At 43.4% G+C, this 27710-nt stretch overlaps 1 protein-coding gene across 8 annotated transcripts in view; it reads left to right on the forward strand.

Annotated features, from left to right (window-relative positions):
- Window positions 1-27710, forward strand: part of Ryr3 (ryanodine receptor 3) — a 556303-nt gene that overhangs the window by 297625 nt on the left and 230968 nt on the right. For 7 of the 8 annotated variants that reach the window (XR_013438866.1, XM_078049887.1, XM_040274327.2 and 4 more), the window contains exons 28-36: window positions 6143-6351; window positions 7818-7993; window positions 8896-8932; window positions 10450-10613; window positions 13594-13759; window positions 17362-17448; window positions 17850-18076; window positions 19433-20228; window positions 22613-22813. Coding sequence is in view for 7 of the 8 variants with exons in the window: in XM_078049887.1 (XP_077906013.1) it covers window positions 6143-6351; window positions 7818-7993; window positions 8896-8932; window positions 10450-10613; window positions 13594-13759; window positions 17362-17448; window positions 17850-18076; window positions 19433-20228; window positions 22613-22813 (2063 nt within the window). In the remaining variant the exon portion in view is untranslated. The remainder of the gene's footprint in view (window positions 1-6142; window positions 6352-7817; window positions 7994-8895; window positions 8933-10449; window positions 10614-13593; window positions 13760-17361; window positions 17449-17849; window positions 18077-19432; window positions 20229-22612; window positions 22814-27710) is intronic. The other variant, XM_078049888.1, reaches the window with a different exon arrangement.

Here is a 27710-nt window from a genome sequence, read left to right on the forward strand (position 1 = left end):
TTCTAATTTGGGAGACAGGTGGGGAAACATTGCTGGCAGGAGTGTCTTGTGTGCTGGTTCAGAGGTAAAGGAGAGGGAGGGCTGTAGGTGGCCATCAGAGCAGTGTAGAAGAGCCATTGCACCCATGCAGTGCTGCCTCCTGGAGGCCAGGAGGAAAATGAAAAACTGAAATGTTGGAGTTCATCCCCAACAAAAGAAGCTCCCTGGGATAGAAAGAGTCAAGGACCTTTCCCTGGCTTTACCATTGAATGAACTAGAAGACATAACTTGTCTGTTAGTCTTTGGGTCAACTGTTAGGAGGAGATAAGAATTTTCTGTGCTGTGCCAAGTGATGAGAACTTTGTAAAGTCCAAGTGTGGCTCATGTCAGACCAGAATCAAAAAAATGCATCCTCACAAGAAGATGGGATATGTATGGTCTATATCAAATGAAAATGCAAGTAGTAGCAGTATTAGGAGGCTTGTTTTCTGGTTGTAGACCAACTAAGATGAAAATATGAAAAGGTGATTAATAATGCAAACTTCAAATTATAAATAGCAAGTGACTACTACAGAATGAAAGTTCTGTGTGAATGATCTTTGAATTGAAAGTTGAATAAAGAGTGTGCCCTCTGTAGAAGCATATTCCAATCAGAGGATGCCATAAGGCTAATGATGTGGCATTGGGGAACTTCAGCAGAGGATAGGACAGTAGGAAAATGGAAGATTTCTGTATGGAATTCACAGATGGTAGAGCTGGACAGGCAGATGAGGTGTAGGTTACAGTCTAAATACGAAGACTCAGACCTCCCCTCCAAGAAACTATTGTCTCATCTGGGCTAAACACCCTTGGATTTCACCCTCTGGGAAACAGGGAGCTGATACAGGGTTTGAGCAGAGAAATGCTATAAAGGAAGAGATATTTCAGGGTAGCTCTGCTTTCTGCAATCATCTGTTTTGTAATGAAAAAGAGATGCCTCATAGCCCCTTTGTGGATGGGGATAAGATTTGACCTTCAGAATAACAAAGTCTATTATTAGGAAGCTATTTTATAATAGAATTGTACTGTAATATGTTCATGCATTATACTGTAGCATTGTATCACACTTTAATAACACAGCGACAAGATAATTGGAAGGCTCTTTCAGTTATATGATAGCTCAGGAGTTGGCAGAGGGACAACTGAAAGGAAGATGACATGCTATTCTTTGATAACAACAGCCCAGAGGCCTGGAATAACCATAGCATCTCTGTTCTCTGCAGAATATGGAAAGAGGCAGCATTTCTTGCCTTGAGTTGTTAGGAAAACCATCTGTTGGAAATAAACATTATGTACTGTGGCCCCCATATATGCTTGCTCTATGTACTTACGTTCTGGTTGCTAGCACGTTAGCCTTGATTCAAGCCATTACCCCCATGGGAAGTCATGAGCCCTTTGGGGGAAGGACTAGGAGTCCACATTACAGTTTATGGCATTTATTTATAAGTTGTCCTCTTCGTTCTTTTCTACATCATGGATAATATGCACTTATCTGCCTCATTAGAATTCTTCTAATCATTGCCCCATCCCAGTCCCTGTCCAGGACCATCACAGTAATGTATTGTCATGTAAAGGTATGTGGAAGCTTAGAAGCCTCCAAGGTGTCAGCCTTCTGTTTTCCTCCATTTAAAGGAGAGAAAGATACAGTCCTTCGAATTCTGCCAGAACCTTAGAATGTTGACATCTAGAAGAAGCTTCAGTGTGGTCCCCTGAGGGCCATCCTCATCCTGCTGCAGCTTCCATGTCTGCAGGGCCAGCCTCCTGGGCTCCTCCTGTCCATTGGCCTATCTGGGTTTAACAGATCCCTCAGATCTGTGGACAGCTCTTTGGGAAGCAGAAAATGAAACAAGTTTGTAGGAAGTGTCACTGCCATCTGCACGCACACGCTGATGCCAAGGGGCTCTGCCATGCTTTCTTCAAATAGGGACTGTACTTCAGGAAGTGACTATGGCAGGGGAGCATGATGCTTCCTGTGTTTTGTACAAGGGGTGTGACCATCACTGGATTGCCCCTGAGCTCCTTCTTCTCCAGGCTTAGGAGGAAATGCAAAGGGATGAGCAAAACGTGTAATGCTGGAATGAGACTCGGAAACACCCATAAGTGGTCTGGGGCCACCACTCTCCAGGATCTCAGCTTTACCCCTACTGGTAGTGATTCCTCCCCATGTCTTTCTTCAGTGGAAAGGGAATCGAAAATGGATCCAACATTTGGGTTTTCTGGAGAACGGGTTTCTTTCCAAGCTCCCAAATTATAAAAAGTTGACCAACCTGCTATGTCTCTTCCTAAATACAAAACCAGGGTGAGGCCTTGTAATACCACATTTATCAGAACTTGGCATCCTCTGTGAAACATAAATGCATGTGTTCTTGCCGTTTCTTTCCTGGAACAATACCTCTGTATTTATCTTGGCTCAAGATGATGCCATTTGGAAGATTCTCCTCAAACCTCTTCAAAAGCATCAGCATAATCACATCTGTTAGCCTACATAGAGGAAGGGGGATTTCTTTACCCCTTTTATATTTCTTTTATGTCTCCATTCTCATTTGGGGCTGTGGGTCAATTGAGTTGTGTGCAAAATGCAAATCCTTGTTTATGACAGTGTTCATAATTTAATGCCGTATGACCTTGCCAAATGGGTCCTTTTATTCAGATTCACTTCAGAGAGTCAGTGGCCACCTGTATGCAGGTAGCCCTTTTCCTCTGCTGGGCCTGGGGTGCTCTGTGGTTATGGGTCTGCAGCTAACTAATCTAGAAGCAAACTGGTCAACTACATGACACAGGAAAATGATTTGCAAAGGGAAGTGAGAGTTAGTCACAAAGCAAGTTGGAGTAGGTAAGAATTCAAAAACAGGCATCCTGGCTTCAGTCCCTCTTATTTCCTCTGGATTCCTGCTAAAGCAGCTTTGTTCACACACTGGTTCTATAGTTTTCCAGGTAACAAATAGGTGAGGGAATTGTTCAACTTTCTAAACCCTTATGTTAAATCATAATAATGAGTGCTGACATTAAGAAAGTGTTTGATAAGTACCAGTTGTGGCTTAGTACATCACTGCTGCCCACCCCCATCTACCTACCATGCAGAGTTATAAAGTTATATGAAGCTTTAATACCTCTGGTAAAGAGGTTCTAGAAATGGAACCTCTTACCAAGTGAAGGGAGCTGTTGCAAGTATCCAGTTGTCACCTCTTCCTCAGGAAAAATTGTAGCCGTGTTCTGAATTTCTCTTTTCTGACTCCTTGGGTTTAGCTTCTCTTCTGCTTCACAAAGCTTCCCCAGCTGTGCCCACTTAGCCCCCAGGAGGTCTCTAACACTTGCCTTCCATTGCTCTCCCATCCCTGGCCTCTGTTGGCCCTGCTTTCTCCCCTGCAGAGAGGACTTCTGCCTACAGGGAAAGCGCTTCACTGTGTAATGAGTGCAGCCCTTTGCCCTAGGACACAACTGCTGTTTAAATCTGGTGCATTTGTCCCCTACAACATTCTCTTCCTCTCCTGCATGTTGACTGGCTGCTGGCCTGTGACTCAAAGGCCAGCAAGATCACATTCCATTTTGTCACTCACCCTTCTTGTGACCTTGGTCCGGTCTGTTGGCTCCTCAAGTCATTCATTTTTTTTATCCTCAGTAAAGTGTTATCCCTTCTGCTGGTACTTAATAGTAATGAGTTGAAGTTCCTTAGAGAAAAGACTTTGGGCGATATTAACTTTCCCTCTTACATTGTCAGTAGGTCCAAGACTGGGAAGTTATTTGTATGTCCCAAGGGAGAACCCCTGTTGCTGTTTCCCATGCAGGCCTTACACCTGATGTGCACTAATCCTGCTACTCAAGCTCATGAAGAAGTAGAGAGATTTTCTTAAAACATCCTATTTACTGATCACATCAGTGCCTCTGAGATAAAACTACAATAGTAGTTAGTTTTACCCTCCCCGCCCCCCCCACCCGCTTAGCAGAACTGTCATAATCCATTCTTGTTCCCATTTCTGAAAGCTCCTTAGGATTGAAAGAGTTATTTTCTTCTTCCTTTACCTCTGTCATAGCACATGGCAGAGCCCTCTGTCCCAGTGGGGACCCAATAAAGTTAGCTGACAAACCAACTTAAACCATTTTAAATAAACAAGTAACAAAAGTTACTTGTTTATTTAAAAATAAATTGTAGGAAGGAGATAGTTTAATCTACCACCCAGCCCCTAGCACAGAGCTACCAGAAGCACACTAGTGCTCAGGGTGTCAGGAATGGATATTTGTTCAATTGCCCAGTCTACCTACTGTCCTGGGTCCTAAATGGGTTTATAGTTTCTTTCTAAAACAAATCTACTAGCATGTAAGAGACTTACTTTTCACTTGTACGACTTATTTACACAGAAACTTCATGCCCTAGGTAATAGTATATAAGTACTTGTTCTTGGAGGAGTGCATTTTGGCATTGAGTCTTTGAAGGAAAGTTCTGTTGATTGTGACCTTAGTTGGTCTGTTGGCTCCTCAAGTCATTCATTTTTTTATCCTCAGTAAAGTGTTATCCCCTCTGCTGATGCTTTATAGTAATGAGTTGAAGTTCCTTAGAGAAAAGACTTTTGGCTTTTCTACAATCTACAATCTACAAAAAATTATAGATGCCCCCCCTAAATTGGCCTTTAAATTTCCCCTGAAAGAGCACACTACCCTAGGAGCAGTGCCTCTTATTTTGGGGGGTGGGGTGGGCTTCAACCCTTGCTTTAGTCAGCCACCTCAGAGCTGTCCCCTCCCTTCTAAGCACTTGCCACAGCCTCAGCTGGCCGCCAGCTGCCCGCCTCCCACATCCTCCCAAATCCAAGATAATTAGAGCTTTCCCTGCTTTGCTGATTTGTTGGTCCACAATTATGATTTATAAATAACCCACAAAGAAGAATGCCAAACAACTTGAACTTCTGTTTGGGTCTATTCTGAATAGTAATTTTAAATATGATCAGGATATAGAAGTGAGCTCAGAGAGATGAACGTAGCTATAGGAAGGACGAGAGGAGTTTTCTCTGGCTCTTGCGCGAAACTCTTGCTCTCCTGCTTAGGTGAGGAGGACAGCAGCAGGCTGGGAGGAGGGGAGTGGATAGACAGCAAAATTTTAATTCCAGCATTTAAAATTTCTTAGCACCATGCTCTCAGAACATGAGGGACCACTGGACCTCTCATCTCACTAAGGACGACACTGAAGCCCAGAAAAGTTAGGGGATTTGCTCCAACTCATTCTTTCTTAAAAAATAAATTTTATTGTATATATTTAAGGTATACAGCAATGTCCTGAGACATGTAAAAGGTTTTATAATTTTAAAAACTAGCATGCATTATCTCTCACTTAGTTAGTCATGTCTTTTGTTTTTTGTTTTCTGCTCAATATATCGTTCTTTTGGAGGGGTGGGGAAAGGGAGGCACCAGGGATTCAATTCAGAGGCACTCAGCTACTGTGCCACATCCCCAGCCCTATTTTGTATTTTATTTAGAGACAGGGTCTTACTGAGTTGCTTAGCACCTTGCCATTGCTGAAGCTGACTTTGAACTCACGACCCTCCTGCCTCAGCCTCCACCTCCCAAACAGCTGAGATTACAGGTGTGCATCACCATGCACAGCCAATATGTCATTCTTTAGGTTTGTTGTTTTGCTGTTGATAGCATTTAAAATTTTCAAAGGCCTATGGTCAATTGTAAATAAGTCATACATGAAGAATTTTACCTGTTCTTTTTACGAGTTTTTCTTTTCCAGTTCATTTTTATTTGCATCTTAAGAATAATCTTGGCTTGGGATTGTGGCTCAGTGGTAGTGCACTTGCCTAGCATACGTGAGGCACTGGGTTCGATCCTTAGCACCATATATAAATAAATGAATAAAGGTATTTTGTCCATCAATAACTAAAAAAATTTTTTTAAAAAAAGAATAATCTTGGCTAAATGATGGTTTTTATTAAATCAGTTTGAAACAAACTCACTGTACTTTCTCACACACCAAAGGCAGAGGTCATCTCTAGGTGGCCTCTTGTTGACAATATGTGCCAGGAAGAAAGGTAAAGGCTAGCATCTTTCCTATTGGGACTCAAAGGTCGGGTGTCCTCAGGCTTCCTGGGACAGGCCTGTGAGCTGGAGCAGGACTCTCTCCATTCCGCAGGCTTCGTGCCCATCTGCTCTCTGGGGCTGTCTCAGATCGGCCGCATGAATCTGGGGATGGATGCCAGTACCTTCAAGTTTTATACCATGTGTGGCCTCCAAGAGGGCTTTGAGCCTTTTGCTGTCAACATGAACCGAGATGTTGCAATGTGGTTCAGCAAGCGCCTCCCAACGTTTGTCAATGTACCGAAGGATCATCCACACATCGAGGTAACATTACGCATCATGGGTGGCCCCGGCAAGGCAGGTTGGCCAAGGCACTAAGCTCCCCTAATGCTCCTGTCAAAGGCAGATGCTTACCTAAGTCCATGCCCTGGCTGCCTACCAGCCACCTCCTGCTGGCTCTCACTGCCACAGGCTGCTTACCACAGCTGCAGGCTCCTTAATTGGGACAGCTTAGTGACATCTTAAAAAAAGCAACGGCCTGTCCATTCAGATTGGTCCCCAAGTCTTGAGGCCATTTGGTCTCTGTAGACATTCCTATACTGTTATTGCCATAGTAACACGGTACCCACAGACCTTTCATAGTGTTTTCTTCTGAAGTGCAATATTTGCTCTCAAGATTACATCCTGAACAGGCAGGTTCTTATATGCTTATTGTAAGGAGCTGAAGTTGGGTCCTGGTTCTATATTTACTGACAGCTATTTTGCCCCTGCCCCCTGTTTTTCCTGTGGTGAGTACGGGGAGAAAAGTGCTGATGAAAAGCTGCACGGATCACTTCGTTGCAGCATCCCTTGGGGCACATTCAGTGTCTTGCTCCAGCCTGACTCCAGGTGCCCTTAACTCACCCTCCAGTCTGAATTCAACAAGCACCAGCTCTTAACCCCCACTGCCGCTCCCAGTCTTAAATCGAGACTTTTCTCTACTTCCTCCCAGGCCATCACTTTAAAAAGTTGACTCTTAACTTTGGGAATTCATGAACGCCTTTGACAAACTGTTAGAATCTAGATGCCCTCCACTTAGGAAAAAACACAAAGTGCACACTCACAGCCCCCATAAGAACACAAGAGAACATAAGAATGTTCTCTAGTGATCAGGAGAGATCAGATTATAAGAAAGTTATTATTACCCTAAGTCTCAGTTCACTTCCTCTGACTAACCTCCTTCTCTACACAGACACAGTTTTGATCTTTCCTCTCCAACTCACTGCCTGCAGTGCTTGTGCGCCAGAATCTGGAAATGCCTCAGGTTTCAAGCAGGCTATGGGAGCCTCAGTTCTCAGGTGGCAGCAACTGTGGCAGAAATGGGAGCCCAGCTAAGGAGGGGAGGGTATCCTCCATGGAAACTGAATGTCTCGTCTTAAGCTTCAGGCTTTCTGCATCCTCTCCCTTAGATGTTCTCATGCCGAGTGACAAGGGAAATTTTCATTTTAACCACTTGCCCCTGCCTTTGTGGATATCATTCTACATCATCTAGTTATTGCCCCCTTTTCTGCAATTTATTCTCTACCTCTGGCCTTGAGATGAACCCAGTGGTCATGTTTTTAGATCTCTAATTTCTCCAGCCAGGGCCCAAGGAATAATGAGAATCATGGTTCGGGTAACACTGGTGACAGTGTTCACCCATAGTTTGCAGAATGCCTTGCTGTATGTTATATATGTCAACAAGAGAACAAGGGACAGGGTCAAGGTCAGGCCCTTCGAAATGTCAGGGTTAGGACTTATGTTGTTTCCAGGTTGTGAGGATTGATGGCACCATGGATAGCCCTCCATGCCTCAAGGTGACCCACAAGACGTTTGGAACACAGAATAGTAATGCCAACATGATCTACTGCCGGCTGAGCATGCCCGTCGAGTGCCACTCCTCCTTCAGCCACAGCCCCTGTCTGGACAGTGAAGCTTTCCAGAAAAGGTGAGGGTGAAGCCTGTGGCTTGTCAGTGGTGCTCATGTGCCTGCTCTAGAACTGGCATCTGATTACTCTCCACCTGAGCTCAAGAACTCCATGCATGGTTCCCCTGCTCTGTCAGGCAAAGAAATGCGATGTGTGTGCACATGTGTGCATACAAGGACAGGCGTGTGTTGGTACACCATTTAATTTAGGGACCCATAGAACTGAACAGTCGGGCTTTGTGCAAAAGTTTCAGTTCTTTTGGAGCTCCCTGAGCCCAAGACTCCCTGCTGACCACGATCCCGTTTGGGGATGAGAGGAAGGTGATTATATGAGAGGGTGCAATGGCACTACAGCCGTGTGAAGTTAGAAGTTCCTGGAGACACACGCTGCTGCCTTTTCTAGCCCATGGGCATTGTGCAGTACTCCAGCTGTGCAACTCACTTGTGAGCAAATGACTTCTTCCTTTCGGAGAAGGAATGGATTTTTTTTTTTGCTCTTCCCCCCCCCGCCCCCCCATTGATGTCTACTTTTAACCATTGATGTTTGTCTGCCATCTGGACTTGTCCTGTCCAGGTCTCCGGTAGCATTTCACTGTCTCCCAAGCTTTCAAACAAAAGCAGCCGCTTGAGAGAACAGGATAATCCATCTGAGGTGTCCCTGTCTATGTTACTGCAATCTCTCCATCCTCTTCAGCTCTAACTCATCATCTGAGCTAAGGGACGAGAACTAGAAGTCGCAGCCCTCCCTTGTGGTAGCAGCTTACAAAGGAACAAGTCCCAAGGCCAATTGCAATCACTTGTGTAGAGAAAACAGCCAGTTTCCTAAGCTTGCCTTGATCATTAAAGGTAGATCAATTGCCTGTCAGAACTGTGGGATTCTCTATACAACTGAATAACTAAAACATGGATTATCTTCCCCCCAGGAAACAGATGCAAGAAATACTGTCTCATACAACAACAGTAAGTAAATGTGCTCAATTATGGTTTTAATTATTTGATTCTTTGCTGTGCCTGGTAATAAGCCCCTTACAGCAAAGATCCGTCTAGAGATCTTCTTTAATTGCCAATTACTCTTTTAATATCCATCTTGATGATTCCAGAACATGACTGTGGAATTTCTCAAATGAGGGAAAGAAAGATAGTCATTCAGTCCAAAGCAGAAACTTACCTGGAGCTCCTAATTGGGCTTCACTTTGTACTTGGTGCCCATTTGTCATCAGAGACCCTACACTGCCTTTCTGATTAAGATAAGCATCCATTACAAGGCTCCCCATTAAACGCTTCTATTTGTTCTTCTGTGTAAACATGAGTCAGCTCCCCTATGTCTCTGTACAATGCCAGCACTAATGTTGAAAGCGATAAAATGAGAAGGAGCAGAAGCCAGCCCAGAGATGGAAGCTACTTTCAATCCCTTCTCCATAGCTAGACAGAAGCCAGAAAGAATTACTTCCTAATTTTTTTCCACTCTTCTTTAACATCTGCCCCTCAAAAAAAAAAAAAAAAAAGAAGTATGGAGGAAATGCATGTGTTGCCCCTTCTACAGAACTTCTCCTGCAGTCCTGCAGGAGTAAGATTCCCTCTGTACAACTCACACACTTACTTGTGGGCAGACACTGTGTTAGGCACATGGTGTAACCCTTTCATTTAATCTCCATTTGATTATTTAAAGTTAATTTACTTGGCCACCCCACGAGAGAGGCTACTATGCACAGTATCGTGTGCAGAGAGCATGAGGGTCCGAGTAACTGACTGCAAAAATTCAAGCCTAGGTTGTTCTGGCTGGCCCTTTTTCCTCCCAGTCAAGAAAATTTGACAGACTCTAAGTAAAAGTTCCTGGATTAAGCATAAATCTGCTCAGTCTCCAAAAGAACACGAAGAAGTCATCCCCTTCCTCTATGCTCTAGTGATAATGGCCTCACAGATGGCATGACCCTCACCAAGAGCCACTGTCCTTTCCAACACTGTCTGTGGTTGGGCATGATGCCACACAAAGCAGGTTGCTTGGGATGGGGGAGTTTTATTTCTTTTCCCGCTTCTTTTTCAAGACTTTCCAAAGCAAACAAACAAAAAAATACCTTGACTTTCTTGCAGAAGTAGAAAGGAACAGAAATGTTCTGGCTCTTCTCTCTCTGAGGTTGAGGACTGTGCTATCCTGCCCTGCAGCCCAGGGCGGCCTGGTGCCCAGGAAAGGTTAGGGTTCTGAGCTGACCATTCTGAGAAAAGATGCCACAGACTCCCACACTAGGATCTCCTGATCTCGTATCTGGTGGTCTTTCTGGGCGACAGGTGGCAGTGTAAGTGCTCACTGCTCCAGGTGCTGCTAAAGCCAAGCAGAAAAGAGAGGAATTAGGAAACAGAGTCTCTATTCAGCCCTCAGTCCAAGTCCAGAGTGTAGTGTGGGCTTCTTCATAAAAGAGGGCCAAGTGCTCCCCCCCCACACTGAGGGACTCTCACCTCTCTCTATTGTCCCTGCACAGCAGTGCTACTATGCCATTCGCATCTTCGCTGGACAGGACCCGTCCTGCGTCTGGGTTGGATGGGTGACTCCAGACTATCACTTGTACAGTGAAAAGTTTGACCTGAACAAAAACTGCACAGTCACTGTCACTCTGGGGGATGAAAGAGGCCGGGTCCACGAAAGGTAAGGGGGTTCCCAAGAGGCAGCATTGGCCATTGGGCTCCCCACTCCCTCCTCCCTTTCCACCCTGAAGCCCCAAAGAAGTAGGCATCCCAGCCTGCCTTAAAAGGGGAGCATGGAGTGCAGACTTAACATCCCTAAGGAAACTGGGGAGGGGGCGGTTTGCTCTGACACTGAGAAGGTGTTTAGTGAAAACCGGGGGTGATTTTATCATGCGTGTAAACCATGACCCAAGGATGAGAGATAAAGATAGGTAATTGTGGTCTGAGGTCCCTCTCAGTTTTCTTCATGACTTTCGGGCAGGCCTCAGTTTCTACAACATCAGAACAAGATAGAGAAAAATCCCTGGGTGTTTGAGAGAAGCCAGTTCAGAAATTATAAAAAGATGTATCACATGACATAACCATTGATAAACTCAGAACTGCTCACCCCAAAAGTTTTTAATGACTAAACACATAAAGAATATAAAAGAGCCAGGCGCGGTGGTACACGCCTATAATCCCAGCAGCTCAGGAGGATCCTGAGTTCAAAGCCAGCCTCAGTAACAGCAAGGCACTAAGCAAATTCAGTGAGACTGTCCCTAAATAAAATACAGAAAATAGGGCTGGGAATGTGGCTCAGTGGTTGAGTGCCCCTGAGTTCAATCCCCAGTACTCAAAAAATAAAAAAGACTTAACAGATTTATTAGTAATAACCACTGAATAGACCTTAGGGCTCTTAAGGGAGAACATGTCTTAGGCACACTTGTGCCTTTCCACTGTCCATTAGTACTGTTGTCAGAATCCTTGGCTAGATGTTCCCCACAGGTCGCCTATAAGACCATATCTTATGGTCATCATGTTCCCACTTTTGTGAAGTATGAGAGCATCTTTCCTGAACAGCCACAGACAGAGATTTGATAAGTTGTTTCTCAAACTGGCCTTTCCCCGCTACAAGTCAGGAGCATTTTGCAGTCAGTGTTCTTTAAATCATACTAGGGGCCAGTTGTAGCCACAGTCACTGTCCTGAGGGACCCATGTGGGCACATAGTTAAGAGTGAAGGCTCTGAAAACAAATTCACATGCTTACTAGATTTAAAACTAGATCCCAGTACTTATTAGCAGTGCAACCTTGAATCGGTCACTTGACTTTCCTGGGCTTTGATTTCCTCATCATCTATCAAGTGAGAATATTAGTCATAAAATTTTATGAGTATTAAATGAGTAACTTGTAGAAAAATGCTTAATGCAGTGCCTCACCTCAAGCACTCGATAAATACTGTGATTGTTGTTGCCATTTTTAAATGCCCATCATGTTAAGAGAGTCAGAATAGATATTAAAAACAACATTATGGCTTAAGTTGGAAAGGAAAATATATGAAAACAATTGACCAATTTAGGTTTTTGTTCTTCAGCCAGAAGAAAAAAAAGGCAGAAATGCCCATCTCATTTGAGTTTATTGCTCCTGTTCCCTGGCTCTGCCACACCAGATGCACCACTTGATTTATCTGAATGGCACTGACCACATTTATTGTGACAATTAACTTTGACCTGTTAGCCCCTAGAGCAAGACCTAGTGTATGCTAGGTGCTCAGTAATTCTTGGTTCTTTGTCCTACATAATAAGCAATAGGCACAGGATCGATTTTCAGATGTTCTGGGGCATTTTTAATTTGGGCTCTTTAAAATATGTCCAAATCCTACCACTTCACATTCCTACAGATTTAATACATTATTAATTGAATTCTGTATTAGCCATCAACGTATTTAGAAATTCATTCACTAAAAAAACATTAATAACATGACTGCAGTTTGGCTTTTATAGATATCATGATGGCTATTACTCTTTGGAAGAGGCAGTCAGCACTGGCCCCAGCCTTCGGGCATTTGTGTTGAACAAAAGCCCCATTGCTGTTATCCCAGATTGGAGGAGAGGAATTCAGGACTATGGAGGGGATCTCCACTCCTAGGAGATCCTTGAACTATAAAAACCTTAAATAATCCAACCCTGGGTTTTCCAAATGAGAACCAGTCCAGAGAGGCAAAGCTGTATTCAGAGGGTGCTGTGTTCCAAGGCCTGTCCATCAAGACTGAATGCAGTCTCCCTCCTCCACACTGCTGAGGACCACAACAGGAAACCACACTGGTTCACATAGGTGGACCTCAGCATGTTTGAAGGGCCTACTCCAGCATTAAGTATAGAGTTCATCTCTCATTTAACCTGAGAAAAGTCACATCATGCTACTTCAAGGGCCTGGGTCCCTCCGACGTTGTATCCCAGGATGAACTTATACAGAATCAACTGCCTCTTGCTACAGCCCATCATGAGGGGCTCTGGGAATCGTCTCAGCCACCACACATCTTCTCTAAAGCTCACCCAGGGTATGAAGTCCTTCAATTAAGGAGTCAGCTTTGGAGTTATCATAGTTTGTTTTTAAGTGTAGATAGCGATTTTGGACAACAAGTTGGTGGATATCCAGTGGTGTAGGAAGGCAACTGGCTGGGAGATGGGAAGGTCAAGGTAATGTGGGAAGTGGAAGGACATCAGAGATAAACTGGACTGACTTTCCAGATTCAGACTGGCTATCCTAAAGAATACAGGCAGAGTTTCATATATCTTAGAGTTTTGCCTATTTACCAGACTGGGATTCTGAACAGATTTTTATTTCTGCATCTTACACCCAATCCCCTTATAAATTTGCCCAAAGTGGTTACATTCTCTGTGCCTTAGTTTTCTATCAACACTAAAGCAGGAATACTATCATCCTCATTATCTGTTTCACAAAGGTGAATAGATACTGAGTCAGGAATGCTCTTTGGAAAGGGGTAGCCTTCTAGACTTCCATATCCCTAAATCGAGTGGCTCACACATAAATTAATTCTTAAATGAATTAATTAAACCTTCATTGGGGGGGGCTTGTGAGGCAAATCACTCCTGAGTCTTGATTGCAAACCACCCAGTCCAGATTCTGTGCCTTCCCCCGTCTCTCTCTCTCTGGCTCCCAGTGTGAAACGCAGCAACTGCTATATGGTCTGGGGCGGGGACATTGTGGCCAGTTCCCAAAGATCAAGTCGGAGTAACGTGGACCTGGAGATTGGCTGCCTCGTGGATCTGGCAATGGGCATGTTGTCCTTCTCAGCCAATGGGAAAGAACTCGGCACCTGCTACCAGGTAGGGACAGCTTCTGGAGCTGTGACAGCATTGTCCCAGGTCTGGTCAATATGGCTGGGTTCCTCTTCTTTTCCATATGCAGTATCTTCATCACACTGCATCCAGTGGATAAGCCTGTGTGGTCCACGATCCATTTAAGACAGAAAATAAACACAAAGCAACTCTATTTTGCACTGAGGGAAAATTGTATTTATTATCATGTCATAAAATCCTATTATGCTGGTCATATCAGATCAATAAGGGGGAGAAATGTTTTCTTTAATGATGGGCTCTGAAAGGTCATTCATTTGTTTCACAGATTTATCTCTTCCACCTTTATGTTACCTTTGCCTCTCAAGGCACAAGATTCAAAAAGTAAACAGAAACTTCTATACTAAAAATAGAAACCTATGGAAACTAATTTGCTATGTGTTCCCTTTGCAAAAGGCTTATTCATATTCCCTACAAATACCTTACATGATCCTTTAAGAATATATTTATGTAAATCAAGTGTTTTCCTATTTCATGGACTGTGAACCTTCACATAACTGCAGGAAAAGCTTCAGTGATACACATGTAGGTTTAAATGTCATTAACCACAAAATGCCTCATCTCTTCATCCTTGATGGCCAGATGAGCTCTTGGAAAGGCTCCTTATCACATCCTACTCTTGAGGTTTTGCACTGAATGACAGCACAGCAAAAGATTTGAGAGAGATCACAGAAAGAAATCTGTCAAACCAAGCATTTCTCAAATTATTTGACCAAGAAAGCCATTATGTTAACTTTGACAATTAGCAAAATTCTATGAACCTACAGTTCCACAGAGCCTCCCATGGGAAATGCTAAGTTGAGGAGTTGAATTTCTATGTTAAACACTTACAGTGGATGCTCCAGGTTGAGATGGAAGAGCTTTCTCCCATTGAGAACAGTCAGGAAAGCATTCATTACAAGAAATCTTAATTTTTAAGAGAAATGTTCTAAATTGAAGAAATAGCCCAAGAAGCATTATGGTAATAGGGAAGCATAAAGTGTGTTTGGGAATCAATGGACAGAATAGCCAGGGACTTTTATAATTAATGGTGAGAAATTCATTTGGAAATAGGTTGACATAGATAGGAATTGGGGAACTATTGAAGGTTTCTGAGCAGGAGAGTTACATGCAGTGTTTAAGGAAGCCAACAGTCTTCCAGGGTCACCAGCGGATCAAAATACCCTCTTATACGATGAATTGAAATCCTGATTCTTCAATCAGACACAGGTTACAGCCTCTCAACAGCCAGCCATCTGGCCTTGGGTTGGAGAGATGGAGCCAATGGGCAGCAAAGTATGAAAGGTCCATCCACTGAGAGGATTGACGGACCCTGGCTGGGGGCTAGGGCAGCCTGCTGGCCCCAGGCCCAGATACCTTGCTCCTCCAGCAGTCCTCACTCCTCCTCCTGCTGAAGAATAGAATCACCCACACTTGGCAAGCTTGGTCCAGCAGCTGGGGCCCACCAAGCCATTTCCAGAAAGAGCCATCTGTGAAGCCAGGCTATGCAGCCAAAGTGAAGTGTTCTAGTACTTTCGTACAATTCCACGTCCCCTGGTCCCAAGTCCCCTGAGAAAATTTCTTATATAGATTACTACCGTCCTTCAGAATCCATTAGCTTTTTCCCATTAACTTCTGAAATGAGTTGAACTGAAGGGTCCTCCCTGAGCTGCAGAGAATTATAGAGCATCTAATAACTTTTAAACCTAGTTGGGCTTTGGAGATCTACAAATATCAATGATTTTTTTTTAATGTAGCTTTCACAGCAGCAGCAACCTGCCTGCCTCAGGAAAGAGCCTACTATGTTGAGGAGATGTTAAAAACAAGAACAGGATCTCTGCCAGCTTCATCCCATCTTTCACAATGGTCCCTGGGCTACACTAGGCTGGACGGTTGGTTGTCCTCTTTGAACTGAGCCTTGGCATCCCGTCTCCTCTACTCTATACACACAAATCTTGTTTACTCCGCTCAGTGGTCCCAGTCTTGCCTCCTGCCCTAAAAAATGCTGCTGGAGGTGGGAAAGTGTTGGGGCTCTGCCAGGGACCCTGGGGAAGCTCACACCGAGCCAGCCCCTTCTCATTCCTGGCGAGACAGTAACGTGTCCAGCCATGCATCTGGTCCCTGGCAGTGGGATCATTGTTATTCTGCAGCTGTAGCCATTTTCATTTTTCAATTATCTCAAGAGGAACAGGCCAGCAATATTGATACACTGGCTTTCAATTCAGAAAGGACCAGTCACCAAAATAATGACAGAAAGATTCCCTCAAACAATGTTTCTAGACCTCCCTATTAAAATAGTGCTGTGCAATTGGAAAACCTTTTTCTGTTGCACTTAATGCAATCAGCAGAGAAATGAGAACTGAAATGTACCTTCAAGAGAGAACCCCCAGCGATTGCCACGCCAGCCACACACCTCCAAGGACGGAGCCAGCTGTAAGATTCAGACTTACCAGAGGGCTTAGTTTTCGATTCTGGCCAGCTCCTATGCCCTGACCTTCACACATGATTAGAAACAATGTCTATTACTATAAGTACAAAACATATCAGCCGGTGATAAAAAAAAAAATGAACCTTGACTATGAAAGGAAAAATGTCCCTGGTGTGTCATGGCAGCTGGGAGTCCAGGCTCACTACTCATTCCATAGGAATAGAATCTCCTTGTCCAGCAGAGGAGCCCTTTGAGGCCAGAGGCCACCTCTATGTTAGAAATAAAACTATCCCAGGATATCCTAAATGTACTTTGTCCCTTTGGGGGTTTGGAAGAAGACGGGCCTGGAGGTTGACTGAGTTGTTTATGAAGTTTTCAAGAGCTAGTGCTGAGGGACCTGAAAACATCCCACCTCCCTCAGGATGTGGCTTCTGAACTGGTTTGCTTTAGCTCCACGTAGGAAGCCTTCGAATGCATGCACTTATTTCTCTCCCCATTAGCACAGACTCATGGGTATCTTCCCAATGCAGATAAAGTCTTCTCAGCCGCTGCTCTACTTGCTGAAGGTTACAATGGCAAGTTGTTATAGATATCACACATTTGGTATTTGAGAAATCTGGTTCTAGTTCATAGAGAGAATCCCTACCTCTTAGCCGAAGTCAGAATAGCAGAACAGCCTCCCTGGCCTTGCTTGAACCATGTGGATTTGCCTTCAGAGATAAGCCCGAGTCACCACTCGCCCTCAATGGTCATCTCTAGACTGATGTGATGGACCTACAATGCTGCCAGGTGCCTGTGCCCTGCAAGGAACAGCACACCTTGTCACTCAACATCCAGTAGCAGGTGTCAGTGTTTCTAGACCTCCTTATTAAAATAGTGGTGAGGTAGTGGCTCCTCCCCTGACTGCCCCTGAGCATGAGCAAAAGCTGCTGGCTGCAGGTCCTTGAGAGATGAGGCAGACAGTGATGAGTCTGTTCAGTCCAGAGCAGAGAGAGTGTTGAAGGTGGTGAACAGTGACAGCTTCCACTAAGGGACACCAGGTCGCTGAAAATTCCCAACCAGGGAGAATGACAGCCTGCGCACCATCCTCTTTCATCTGAAATTAAAATGAGAGCATTGACTGGAATAGCTCTGGGCGAACTTCTCGATTTGTTCTGGTTTCCAGGTGGAGCCCAATACCAAAGTATTTCCAGCAGTCTTCCTGCAGCCTACAAGCACTTCTTTGTTTCAATTTGAACTTGGGAAGCTGAAGGTATTTATCTGTCCCCTCATCTAATAGCCATGACTAGAGAAAGCAGTATTGACCATGAGGAGGGAAATCTCTCACTTCTCATTTGTGTCCCCTCCCTCCTTCTTCAGGCCCCTCCCCCAGGCCCTAATGTTGGCCTGTGAAATTCAGATGACAGAACATGCATTCTCATTTTCTCCTTCTCTTACCTCTTCTGGGTGTTGAAAGGATTAATTAATGCTTATAGAACCCATTGTGCAAGGTCTTAATTAATGCTGGTGAAGCCCTAGGAGGTCCCCTGGACACACATGTCTAATTTACACTCACCATATTGGTTATCATGGGCCAGGTGTATGATCCAGCAACTGAGACTCTCCATATTGCATGTGTATTTTCTTCTCTGATGTCTCTTCACCTTGTCCCAGAATGCAATGCCCTTGTCTGCGGCTATATTTAAGAGTGAAGAGAAGAATCCAGTCCCACAGTGTCCACCTCGGCTAGATGTCCAAACCATCCAGCCCGTGCTCTGGAGTCGTATGCCAAACAGCTTCCTGAAAGTAGAGACGGAGCGGGTGAGCGAGCGCCATGGCTGGGTGGTGCAGTGCCTGGAGCCCCTGCAGATGATGGCACTCCACATCCCTGAGGAGAACAGGTACTAGAGGGGCCCACAAAGGAAGGGCACGCCAAGCATTCTCACTGGACTCTGCTCAGCTCCAAGATGATTATTGATTTCCCCAGTGCCTCAGCGTCCAGTCTTTACTCCCCCACTTCCATTATTCATTTAGAATCAGCAGGAAATGCACTGATGTGCCTGCTACAGAGGCTTTAGTGCAGCTTCTAGTGCCTCGAATCAGGGAACATTTCTATGCCTGTCATTAAAACCAAATGACCCTGAAACAAGAATGAAGCATGCCTGGCTTGACTTAGAGAATCATGAATCAGGCTGCTGGTGTTCCCTTGTTAAAAGGCTCTCATAGATTGTGGCCTGGGTTCAATCCCAGCACTGTCAGCTCTCTGACTGTGTGTCTTTGGGTGTGTCTCCTCAGCCATGCTGTGAGAGAAGAGTCCACCCAAAGTATTGCTGGGAGGGAAAAGAATGAGATTGCATAGATAAAATCTAGTACAGTTTCTAGACATAGTGAGAATTAAATAAGTCTTATTGTGAATGTTGTTATCCCTTGATGTCTGCCTAAAAAGCAGAATTATATGGAGAGAGTGGCAGCATTGCTGCCTGCATATTTCCCAGTTAGATATGTCCTTGGGTCATGGATAGCAGCAGGGTAGGCAAGTTCAGGGAAGCAGAAGAGATGCCCAGCCAAGCAAGCCAATTTCAAGGGTCCCCCATTCCATGATGAAGATGAAGACAAAATTAAGATCTAAGCAGATATCAGAACCAAAGACCTCATCTCACAAACACAGTTTTAAAAAAATAGACTTCTAAAGTTGAGAAGGGAAAATTGAACTGGCTTATGACAACTTGTCATAAGAAAAGAAATTTAGAAAGTGTTTCCTCTCTGGATGAGAGTGCAGGTGAGTTTGTTTTTAGGGGAAGGTAGAGTGAAGGTTGTACATAAGATGTAGATACATTGACAGAGGACTCCAGGTACACATCTGAGGGGCTTTTATATCAGGAAATGGGAGATCCACTTGAACCTACAAATAAGAGGAACAAGTTAGCTTGTCATGTACCTAAATGTTTTTCTGCTTGGGGCTTTGGAGTTTTCCCTAATGAGGGAGACTTACATATTTGGCAAACCAGTGTCTTATGTTTTGTAGGTTTTTTGAGAGCCTCATAGTTAGATATGGTGGATTGGTGGGGGTTAGGATGTGGACTGAAGCCAAGAGATGCTTGATAACCAATTAAAGGAAACATGGCAGAGACTCCCACATCCTCTACCCCTCTGCCTTTGTGAGGCTAGTTAAAGCCCTGGGCATTCCGACAGTGAGACTGCTGGATTCTGGCGCATTCTTCTTGCCATGAGGTGGTTGATTGCTTGTACATCCTCAGGTGTGTGGACATCCTGGAGCTCTGTGAGCAGGAGGACCTGATGCAATTCCATTACCACACACTGAGGCTGTACAGCGCCGTGTGTGCCCTGGGAAATAGCCGGGTAGCCTATGCCCTGTGCAGCCATGTGGACCTCTCACAGCTCTTCTATACCATTGACAACAAGTACCTCCCTGGCCTCCTTCGATCTGGATTCTATGACCTGCTCATTAGCATCCACCTGGCCAATGCGAAGGAGAGGAAACTGATGATGAAGAATGAATACATCATCCCCATCACCAGCACCACCAGGAACATCCGCCTATACCCAGATGAGTCCAAGAGGCACGGACTGCCAGGGGTGGGCCTGCGGACGTGCCTCAAGCCAGGCTTCAGGTTCTCCACCCCTTGTTTTGTGGTAACCAGTGAGGAGCACCAGAAGCAGAGCCCCGAGATTCCCCTGGAGATTCTCAAGACAAAGGCACTGAGTATGCTAACCGAGGCGGTGCACTGCAGTGGAGCCCACATCCGAGACCCTGTCGGGGGTTCTGTGGAGTTCCAGTTTGTGCCTGTGCTGAAGCTCATTGGAACCCTGTTGGTCATGGGCGTGTTTGATGATGATGATGTCCGTCAGATTCTCCTCCTGATTGATCCCTCTGTGTTTGGGGAGCACAGTGGAGAGTCAGAAGAGGGAGCAGAAAAGGAGGAAGTAACTCAGGTGGAAGAGAAGGCAGTGGAGGCTGGAGAGAAGACCAGCAAGGAACCTCCAATCAAAGGCCTGCTGCAGACCCGATTGCCAGAGTCCGTCAAGCTGCAGGTAACTCTGAACAACAAAGCTCCTGTGTGTTGGAAAGGGCCTGGGTGGGAGAGAGCATAGCCAGGCTGTGAGGAGGGACAGTGGGCATGGGCATCAACCCACTGCTGAAAGAGTCCTGCATCCACACTCAAAGACCTGGAGCTTGTGGGCAATGCTTGTTTCTGACGTGGAATATATTCCTCATGTCTCCCCATGCCAAATGAAAATGCTGACTTGGTCAATAAGGCAGATGATTTAGAAATGTTTTCTGCTAATAGTGATAAGTTTGCCCTTATCTTTTAGCCTCTGGGATCTAAGTGCTTATTTGTGAGATGGCTGCCTAGAGAGGGAGTCAAGCCTTTGGCTTGGAGTAACCTCAAGGAACTGGCTCACAGGGAGATTGCACCGGTCACCTGCTCTTAGCAGATGCCATGTTCTTGCAGATTGGTGTGGTCCTATGACTGCAGCATTCACATAACTTCCATCCAAGCCAAGGGCAGTCATGCTCCTAGAGCCACTCCCTGCACTGCCTGGGAGCCTTTGACACTGCCTAAAACACTTTTCCCTGCATAAGCTAGCATCAGTTATGTACTGAGAATGATAACTTTTGTATTACAGGCACAGAGAAAAGAGAAAGGGAGATGAATCAAGTAGGCTCAACCTATGCCACTACAGAGAAGCCTGCATCAACTATTGCTAAGATTAAGTTCTTTCATTCAGCTTTTTTTCCTCTTGTTCCCTGGCCTTAGTGGGGAACAGTTGTTCTCTGAATACAGACTGGCTTGGATTCAAGCAATAACTTTATGGTTACTATGTGCCATAGATTTTTTTCTCTTTTTTTTTTTTTTGTACTAGAAATTGAACTCAGGGGCACTTAACCACTAAGACACATCCCTAGTCCTTTCTATTTTTTATTTTGAGACAGGGTCTCCCTAAGTTACTGAGGCCAACCTTGAACTTGTGATCCTCCTGCCTCAGCCTCCCAAGCCACTGGTATTAGGCATGCACAACCAGTTTACTGGTTATGAGAACTTGCCAAGTCAGTAGCCAGAAGCAGCCTTAACTGTAAAATGTGAAAGATTATTACCAAATATAATATTAGGATACATTTTTATAAGACATAATATGTACTATGTTTTACCATAAACTGTATTATAATAATCTATAGAAGCTCTCATATCTGTATTCAATGGGATTGATAGGTAGCCCAAAACATTGAGTATAGAAAAATTATATATATAAAATTATATACACCTATACCATAAGCATTTTTAAAACATGAATGCGCTATTCTGATATAGGACCAAGACTTCTTTTAATGTGAGTCCCCTGTCTAGCACATGGAGTCCTTTGTCATAGATGACACCTGGAAAACAACAACTATAGCTTCCAGTTTAGGAGTTTTTAAATTAAACCTGAACTTAGAGGTAGTCTCATGCTTCCCAATGACATTTCAGTCGGTGATGGACCACACACATGATGGTGGTCCTGTAAGATTACATCACTGAGCTATGCCGTTCACATCTTGGTTTGTGTAAACATACCCTATTATGTGCTTACAGTGACAAAATCATCCAATGCTAAATTTTTCAGAATGTATCACCATCATGCATGGCCTTAATTAAAAGGTACTCTGAGTGCAAAATGTTTCAAGATTTTTTTTTTTTCACTAGAGATTGGATGCAGGGGCACTTAACCAGTAAGCCACATCCCCAGTCCTTTTTATTTTTTATTTTGAGACAGGGTCTCACTAAGTTACTGAAGCTAAGCCTGAACTTGTGATCCTCCTGCCTCAGCCTCCCAAGCCACTGGTATTAGACATGCACCATCATACCCAGCAGATATTTAATGATTTCCCCCAATTCTCTGTAGTTGTCTCACACCCAGCTTTAACTTTTTTATCTAAAAAAAATTATATTTTACATAGAGATAAGATTATCATAATAACAATCCAGAAGCACTAGTCACAACAAAACAGTGTATATCACAACAGTGAAAGAAGGGTGAGGGATAGGCATCTCAATTTTCCTTCCTCCAGGAAGTCAGCGGAAACGAAGGCAGTGCTCACGTGAGCATTTTGGCATTGGCTTCTGTACTGAGTTTCCTGGGAAAACATTTTCTTAGAAAGCTGTTCTTTTTCTTCACAGGCAGATTTACTCTGTCTCCAGTGAGCTCATTTTCCTCTTGTTCCTTGGCCTTCATGGGGAACAGTTGTTCTCTGAATGCAGACTAGCTTGGATTCAAGCAATATAACTTTATATTTACTATGTGCCATTGCACAGCTGATTTCAATTATCTAGGGACTCAGTGTTAACGTCTGTAAAATGGAGATGCTGGCAGGTCCAGGGGTGTACTTAGAGTGCTACTTACTACACAAACGTGTACACTTAATGCTTTTGTTACAGATGTGTGAGCTTCTCAGCTATCTCTGCGATTGTGAGCTGCAGCACCGAGTAGAGGCCATCGTGGCATTTGGTGACATTTATGTCTCCAAGCTGCAAGTCAATCAGAAGTTCCGCTATGATGAGCTCATGCAGGCCCTGAACATGTCTGCTGCCCTGACTGCCCGGAAGACCAAGGAGTTCCGCTCACCCCCACAGGAGCAGGTGAGCATCCCCTCCTGAGTCACTTCCAGGTCCCATGAGAGAACTTAGCACCCACAGAGCAGGGCCCACAAATCCTTTAAGGTGTCTGGGGTAGCCTCAAAGCTTCCTCTGTGGAAGATTAAAGGAGCCCCTATGGCAGCAGGAGACAGGCCTGGTCCTCTGCAGATTGTGACCGAGCAGTATCTACGGTGGGACAATAACCTTTTCTACACTGTACTTGGAGCAGGGCTTCCTCCTCCCTACCCTCTTCTCCCTATGCCTTTACTAGCAAGTCAAAAACAGATTGGGATTCGGCTGTCTCCTCAGCAGTGAGCCACCACTCAGAAGAATCTCTGCCAGGCTTCCAGAAGTTACTACCCCTCTTTCAGAGACCAACAGAACATGGCTAATGGGCCCCAACTTATGAGAGCAGTTGCAGTCTTCCTCATCTTACGTGTCCAAACACTCTTGCCCAGTGGGCTGTGCCTTGCTAAGAGCCTCCTCAGCCCCACCAAGTCTGGAGAACCAGATTCAGGATGTGAATCATCATCTGCCATGTGTCATATTTGTTCTCTGCAGTACCCCACCTGTGCTCAGCCTTACCCAGATGGGAAGCACAAAAACCCCAGTGAGAAGCTTCTAAGTGAGGGAGAGACATCTTGTAAAACAATCATTTCCATTTATCCTCCTGCTCAGCAGAGCTCTGATGCCTGCAGGTTGGTTGGCCACTGCTCTCTAAGTATCCAAAGGAGAACATAGATTCTTCAGTGAAGAAATTAGTGTACTGTTCTAATTCTGACAAATCTAAGGATATTATATATATTTAATAAGCAGCCTATTCGTAAGTTGTTGTCAATATAATTACCACTATTTTATATTAATGGTACAGCTACAACCTCATCCAATTACTTATCTAATCTGCTTTGCAGAACATAGATATTTATATTGATTTAAAAATTAACCACATATCTTGACTTTAAAAATTCATTTGAATGGTACTGGTCATGCTGTAGAGAAGGCAAAGCCTACCATCCCTATGCTGAACCCAAAAGGAAGAAATTCTTAGGGTTGATTGGACAGATCATTGTGCTGTGCCAAATGCACCCATGTGTGGTTTTTCCTATTACCTCCCAAGAAGCACTCTTGAAGACTTTATGAACCTTGCAGGCTGCTTTTAGACTGGCAGCCATGTGGATGTTCCTCATGTCACTGGGCAAATCCTGGTGCTTTTGTGTATTTGTGAACAATGGTAGGACAGATGATCTGGTGGTTACAGCTCTGGCATTAACTTGAGGCTACAGAGCTCCCATTCTGGCTGCTGGGACACTCACTGTGTGGTCTTAGTCACATGATCTCTGTCCCAGTTTCTTTAGCTGCAGTGGGTGAGTAATGTTCATACCTCCCAGGGTTCTTGTGAGGAGCCTATGAGATCATTCATTTAGATTGCTTAGTATTACTTGAGCTGCCATTGGCTTTAGGATCAGAGATGTTTGCATTTGTCTCTTGCCTTGTTCTGTGACCCTCAGTCACATCCCAGTAAGTGAGTTCACATTTTTCTTGCATCTCTTTGACCCAGGCAGCATCACGGCCATCCACCCAACATTCCTCATGGTCCTGGCTCCTGGAAGGACAGTGGTGGCTCCCACCCTTCCTCTCCCCATTCTGCCTCCAGACCTGTCTGCCCTCCACAGGGACTCCATCACCTGCCCCCTCACTTTCTTCTAAACAGTCCTCTGAGAAATCATTTCAGATCTATAACTCAAACTCTTCCTTAACTCATCAAGAGCCCACGTTTGCAATTCTGCAACTATTTCAATACAATAAGCACAGTTGCATTAAAATAGGCTGGAAATCATAAGTGAAGAACATGTTATAAAATTTATTACTCATGGGATCATTAATAATATTACTAAATATCACTAATCATTTGCTGACTACTTTTCTCAAAAAGAATAAAACTAAAAGAACATGTTTATTTCAAATTGACCACAGATAGTACATTTGTTGCTCAATGTAAGTTTTTATGGACTGATGAGACATAATGGGTTAATTATTAGACCAGCAGTTCTTGAATAAAATCACCTAAAGAGATTAATAAAAAAAAGATTTCCTGGTCCTGCTTCTAGGGTCTCTAATTGGTAGTTATAGAATGAGGCTTAGGACTTTGCATTTTTAGCTAACTTTAAGGTAATGCTGATACTGCTGGTTTCGGAATAGAATAAAAGAAGCACGCTGCTATGAACTTCAGCTGTCTCATCTGCAGCCCACCTTGAGTACTTCTAGAGGGCACCTGCCCATTGTGTTCTCAGTGTAAGATGCATTTAATGCTATTGAAGGTTATGGAGGATTTAGATCAATTTCAGAGGTTAGTAGTACAGAATCACTTGGAAAAGAGGATGCATGGAAATTAGAATTTTTAAAATGGGAATGTTATCTCACAACCTTTGTTGTGAGAAAACAGGGTTTTTAAAATGTTTGTATTAGTGCATTATAGTTATACGTAACTGGGGTTCATTTTGAAAAATCCATAAATGCCTCTAACATAGTGTACTCTATTTTGGTCTCTAGTACTTCCCCTTTCCCTCCCTCCCTTTCTTCTCCTGCTCTCCTTCCTCTTTTGGTCTTCCTTCTATTTATTGATTTATTTTTAATTTGGTACATTATAGTCATAAAAATGGAATGCATTGTGATATACTCATGTATGCACATAACATAATTTGGTCAACTTCATTTTCCTCCCCTTGAATCCCCTATTTCTACTCTATTGATCTCCCTTCTACTTTTGCAAGATCCCCATTTTTATTCCTTTTTTCTCTCTATCTTCCACATGTGAGCAAAAGTATTCAACCCTTGATTTTCTGAGTCTGGCTTATTTCACTTACAGTGTTTGCCAGTTTCATCCATTTATCAGAAAATGATATAATTTCACTCAGAAAAATGGAGGGTTTTTAAAATTCATTTAATTTTTTTAAATTAATTTATTTATTTATGTATCTTTCGTTTTAGGTGGATACATTGGTTTGCTTTTTTTTTAATGTGGTGCCGAGGATCGAACCCAGTGCCTCATGCATGCTAGGCGAGCGCTCTACCACTGAGCCACCACCCCAGCCCCATAATTTTTTATTTATATGTGACAGTGGAATGCATTATAATTCTTATTACACATATAGAGCACAATTTTTCATATTTCTGGTTGTATACAAAGTATATTCCACCAATTCATATCTTCTTACATGTACTTTGGACAATAATGTCCATCACATTCCACCATCATTTCTAACCCCTCCCTTCCCCTCACATGGGTTTTACTCCCTATATCCAGAGAGTTTTCAGGGAGATGAAGAACACATCCTTGAGGGATATAGCTAAGTGCAAAAGAAGATAAAACTAAGATTAGTCCCATGGTTGTTGGCAAATGAACTGGGCATAGTCAGCTGGTCTTTCGCTTCCAAAAGGACTTCATCAGAGGCCATGACCTGCAGCAGAAAGTTCTGCTCTGTCCAGTTTTCCAGCTTTCAGTTTTAATCCCTGCAGGCAGATGCATCCCAGTGTCCTAAGTATTCCACCAAATGAAAGGTCTTTCAGTAAAGAAATAACTTTTCTGACTCTGAAGCCACCTTCAGATCTTATATTTATTTAATAAATGATTTATGTGTATATTTTGTTGATATAATTTCAGTAATTTAGCATCTTGGGAAAACCACAAAAATGACTTTTCCAACCTATTTACTGGGCACTATTTTATTACAGACAACACTTCTACCTACTTCAAAAGAAATGGTTATAGTAGAAGGTTTAAGTAACATTCTTCCTGTTCAGTAAAGCTTATGATTTAATAGGAGGTTGTAAACTTTTTCCAACCTAGAAATACATAACAGAGAATATACTCCTTTGCCTGGTTTGGGGGTTATAGTGACCAAAACCAGTAAAATGGACAGTATTGACTCCAGTTATTTCTACAGTCCCTCTAAATGTTCACTGACCTGCACTGTGAACCTGTGGGAAGAAAGCCCAAGTCCAAGAACCTGGGCAGGAAATGAATAGCAGTTTGCCACTAATCTCAGATAGCGTTGCTTTTCATTATTAATGTAGGGCAGCAAAACAAGTATCTAACTTTATCACCAATAGTAATGGCACGTCTTTACGTGTGACATACAGTGATTATAATATTGAAAAATGTGATTTAAATTCATCATTGCTTCAAGATCACATAAGAGTGGCTATTAAGTAGCCATCTGAGTTAATAAAGGACATGTATTACTATATCACAGATATGTTTCCTGAGTTTTTGATAAGTGGATTTTAATATCATTATTTCTCTGTAATCCTGCATGTCTTGTTCTATTTATGTAAAAACATTAATCTGGACTTCACAAAATTGTCAGAGGGGCACAAAAGTATTTAGGAATACCTGAGGGTTTGGGGGTGAGGGGGTACTATAAAGGAAAAAATACTAAGGTGATTGCAAACATAAACCTATGTATCAAAAACAAAAGCCCTATGAACAAAATTAGGAGTTTACTAAAAATGACAAATATATTTGGAATATATATTGCAAAGAACTAAGAACTCGCCAACTAATTTTTTAAAAGATAATTACCTAATAGAAAAATGGAGGAAGAACACAGAAAATTTATAAAATATGAAATAAATCGGTCTTTGTGTGTGAGCAAACAAAGTTCAGCCTCACCAATTAAATGCAAATTAAGACACAGGTATATGATATTTTTCAACCATTAAATTGGTAAAGACTTGAAAATGTGTTACTATAATGGATATGACAAAGTAATACTCTTGTATAAATTTGGAAATAATACAAATTGTTGGGAGCTTTCTGGAGAGCAATTTTGCTCATGTTTATATCAAAGGCCATTAAAATATACAAACTTGCTCTAATCATTTTTCTTCTAGGAGTTTA

This window comes from Ictidomys tridecemlineatus, chromosome 5 (genome assembly GCF_052094955.1).
Source record: "Ictidomys tridecemlineatus isolate mIctTri1 chromosome 5, mIctTri1.hap1, whole genome shotgun sequence".
Lineage (NCBI taxonomy): Eukaryota > Metazoa > Chordata > Mammalia > Rodentia > Sciuridae > Ictidomys > Ictidomys tridecemlineatus.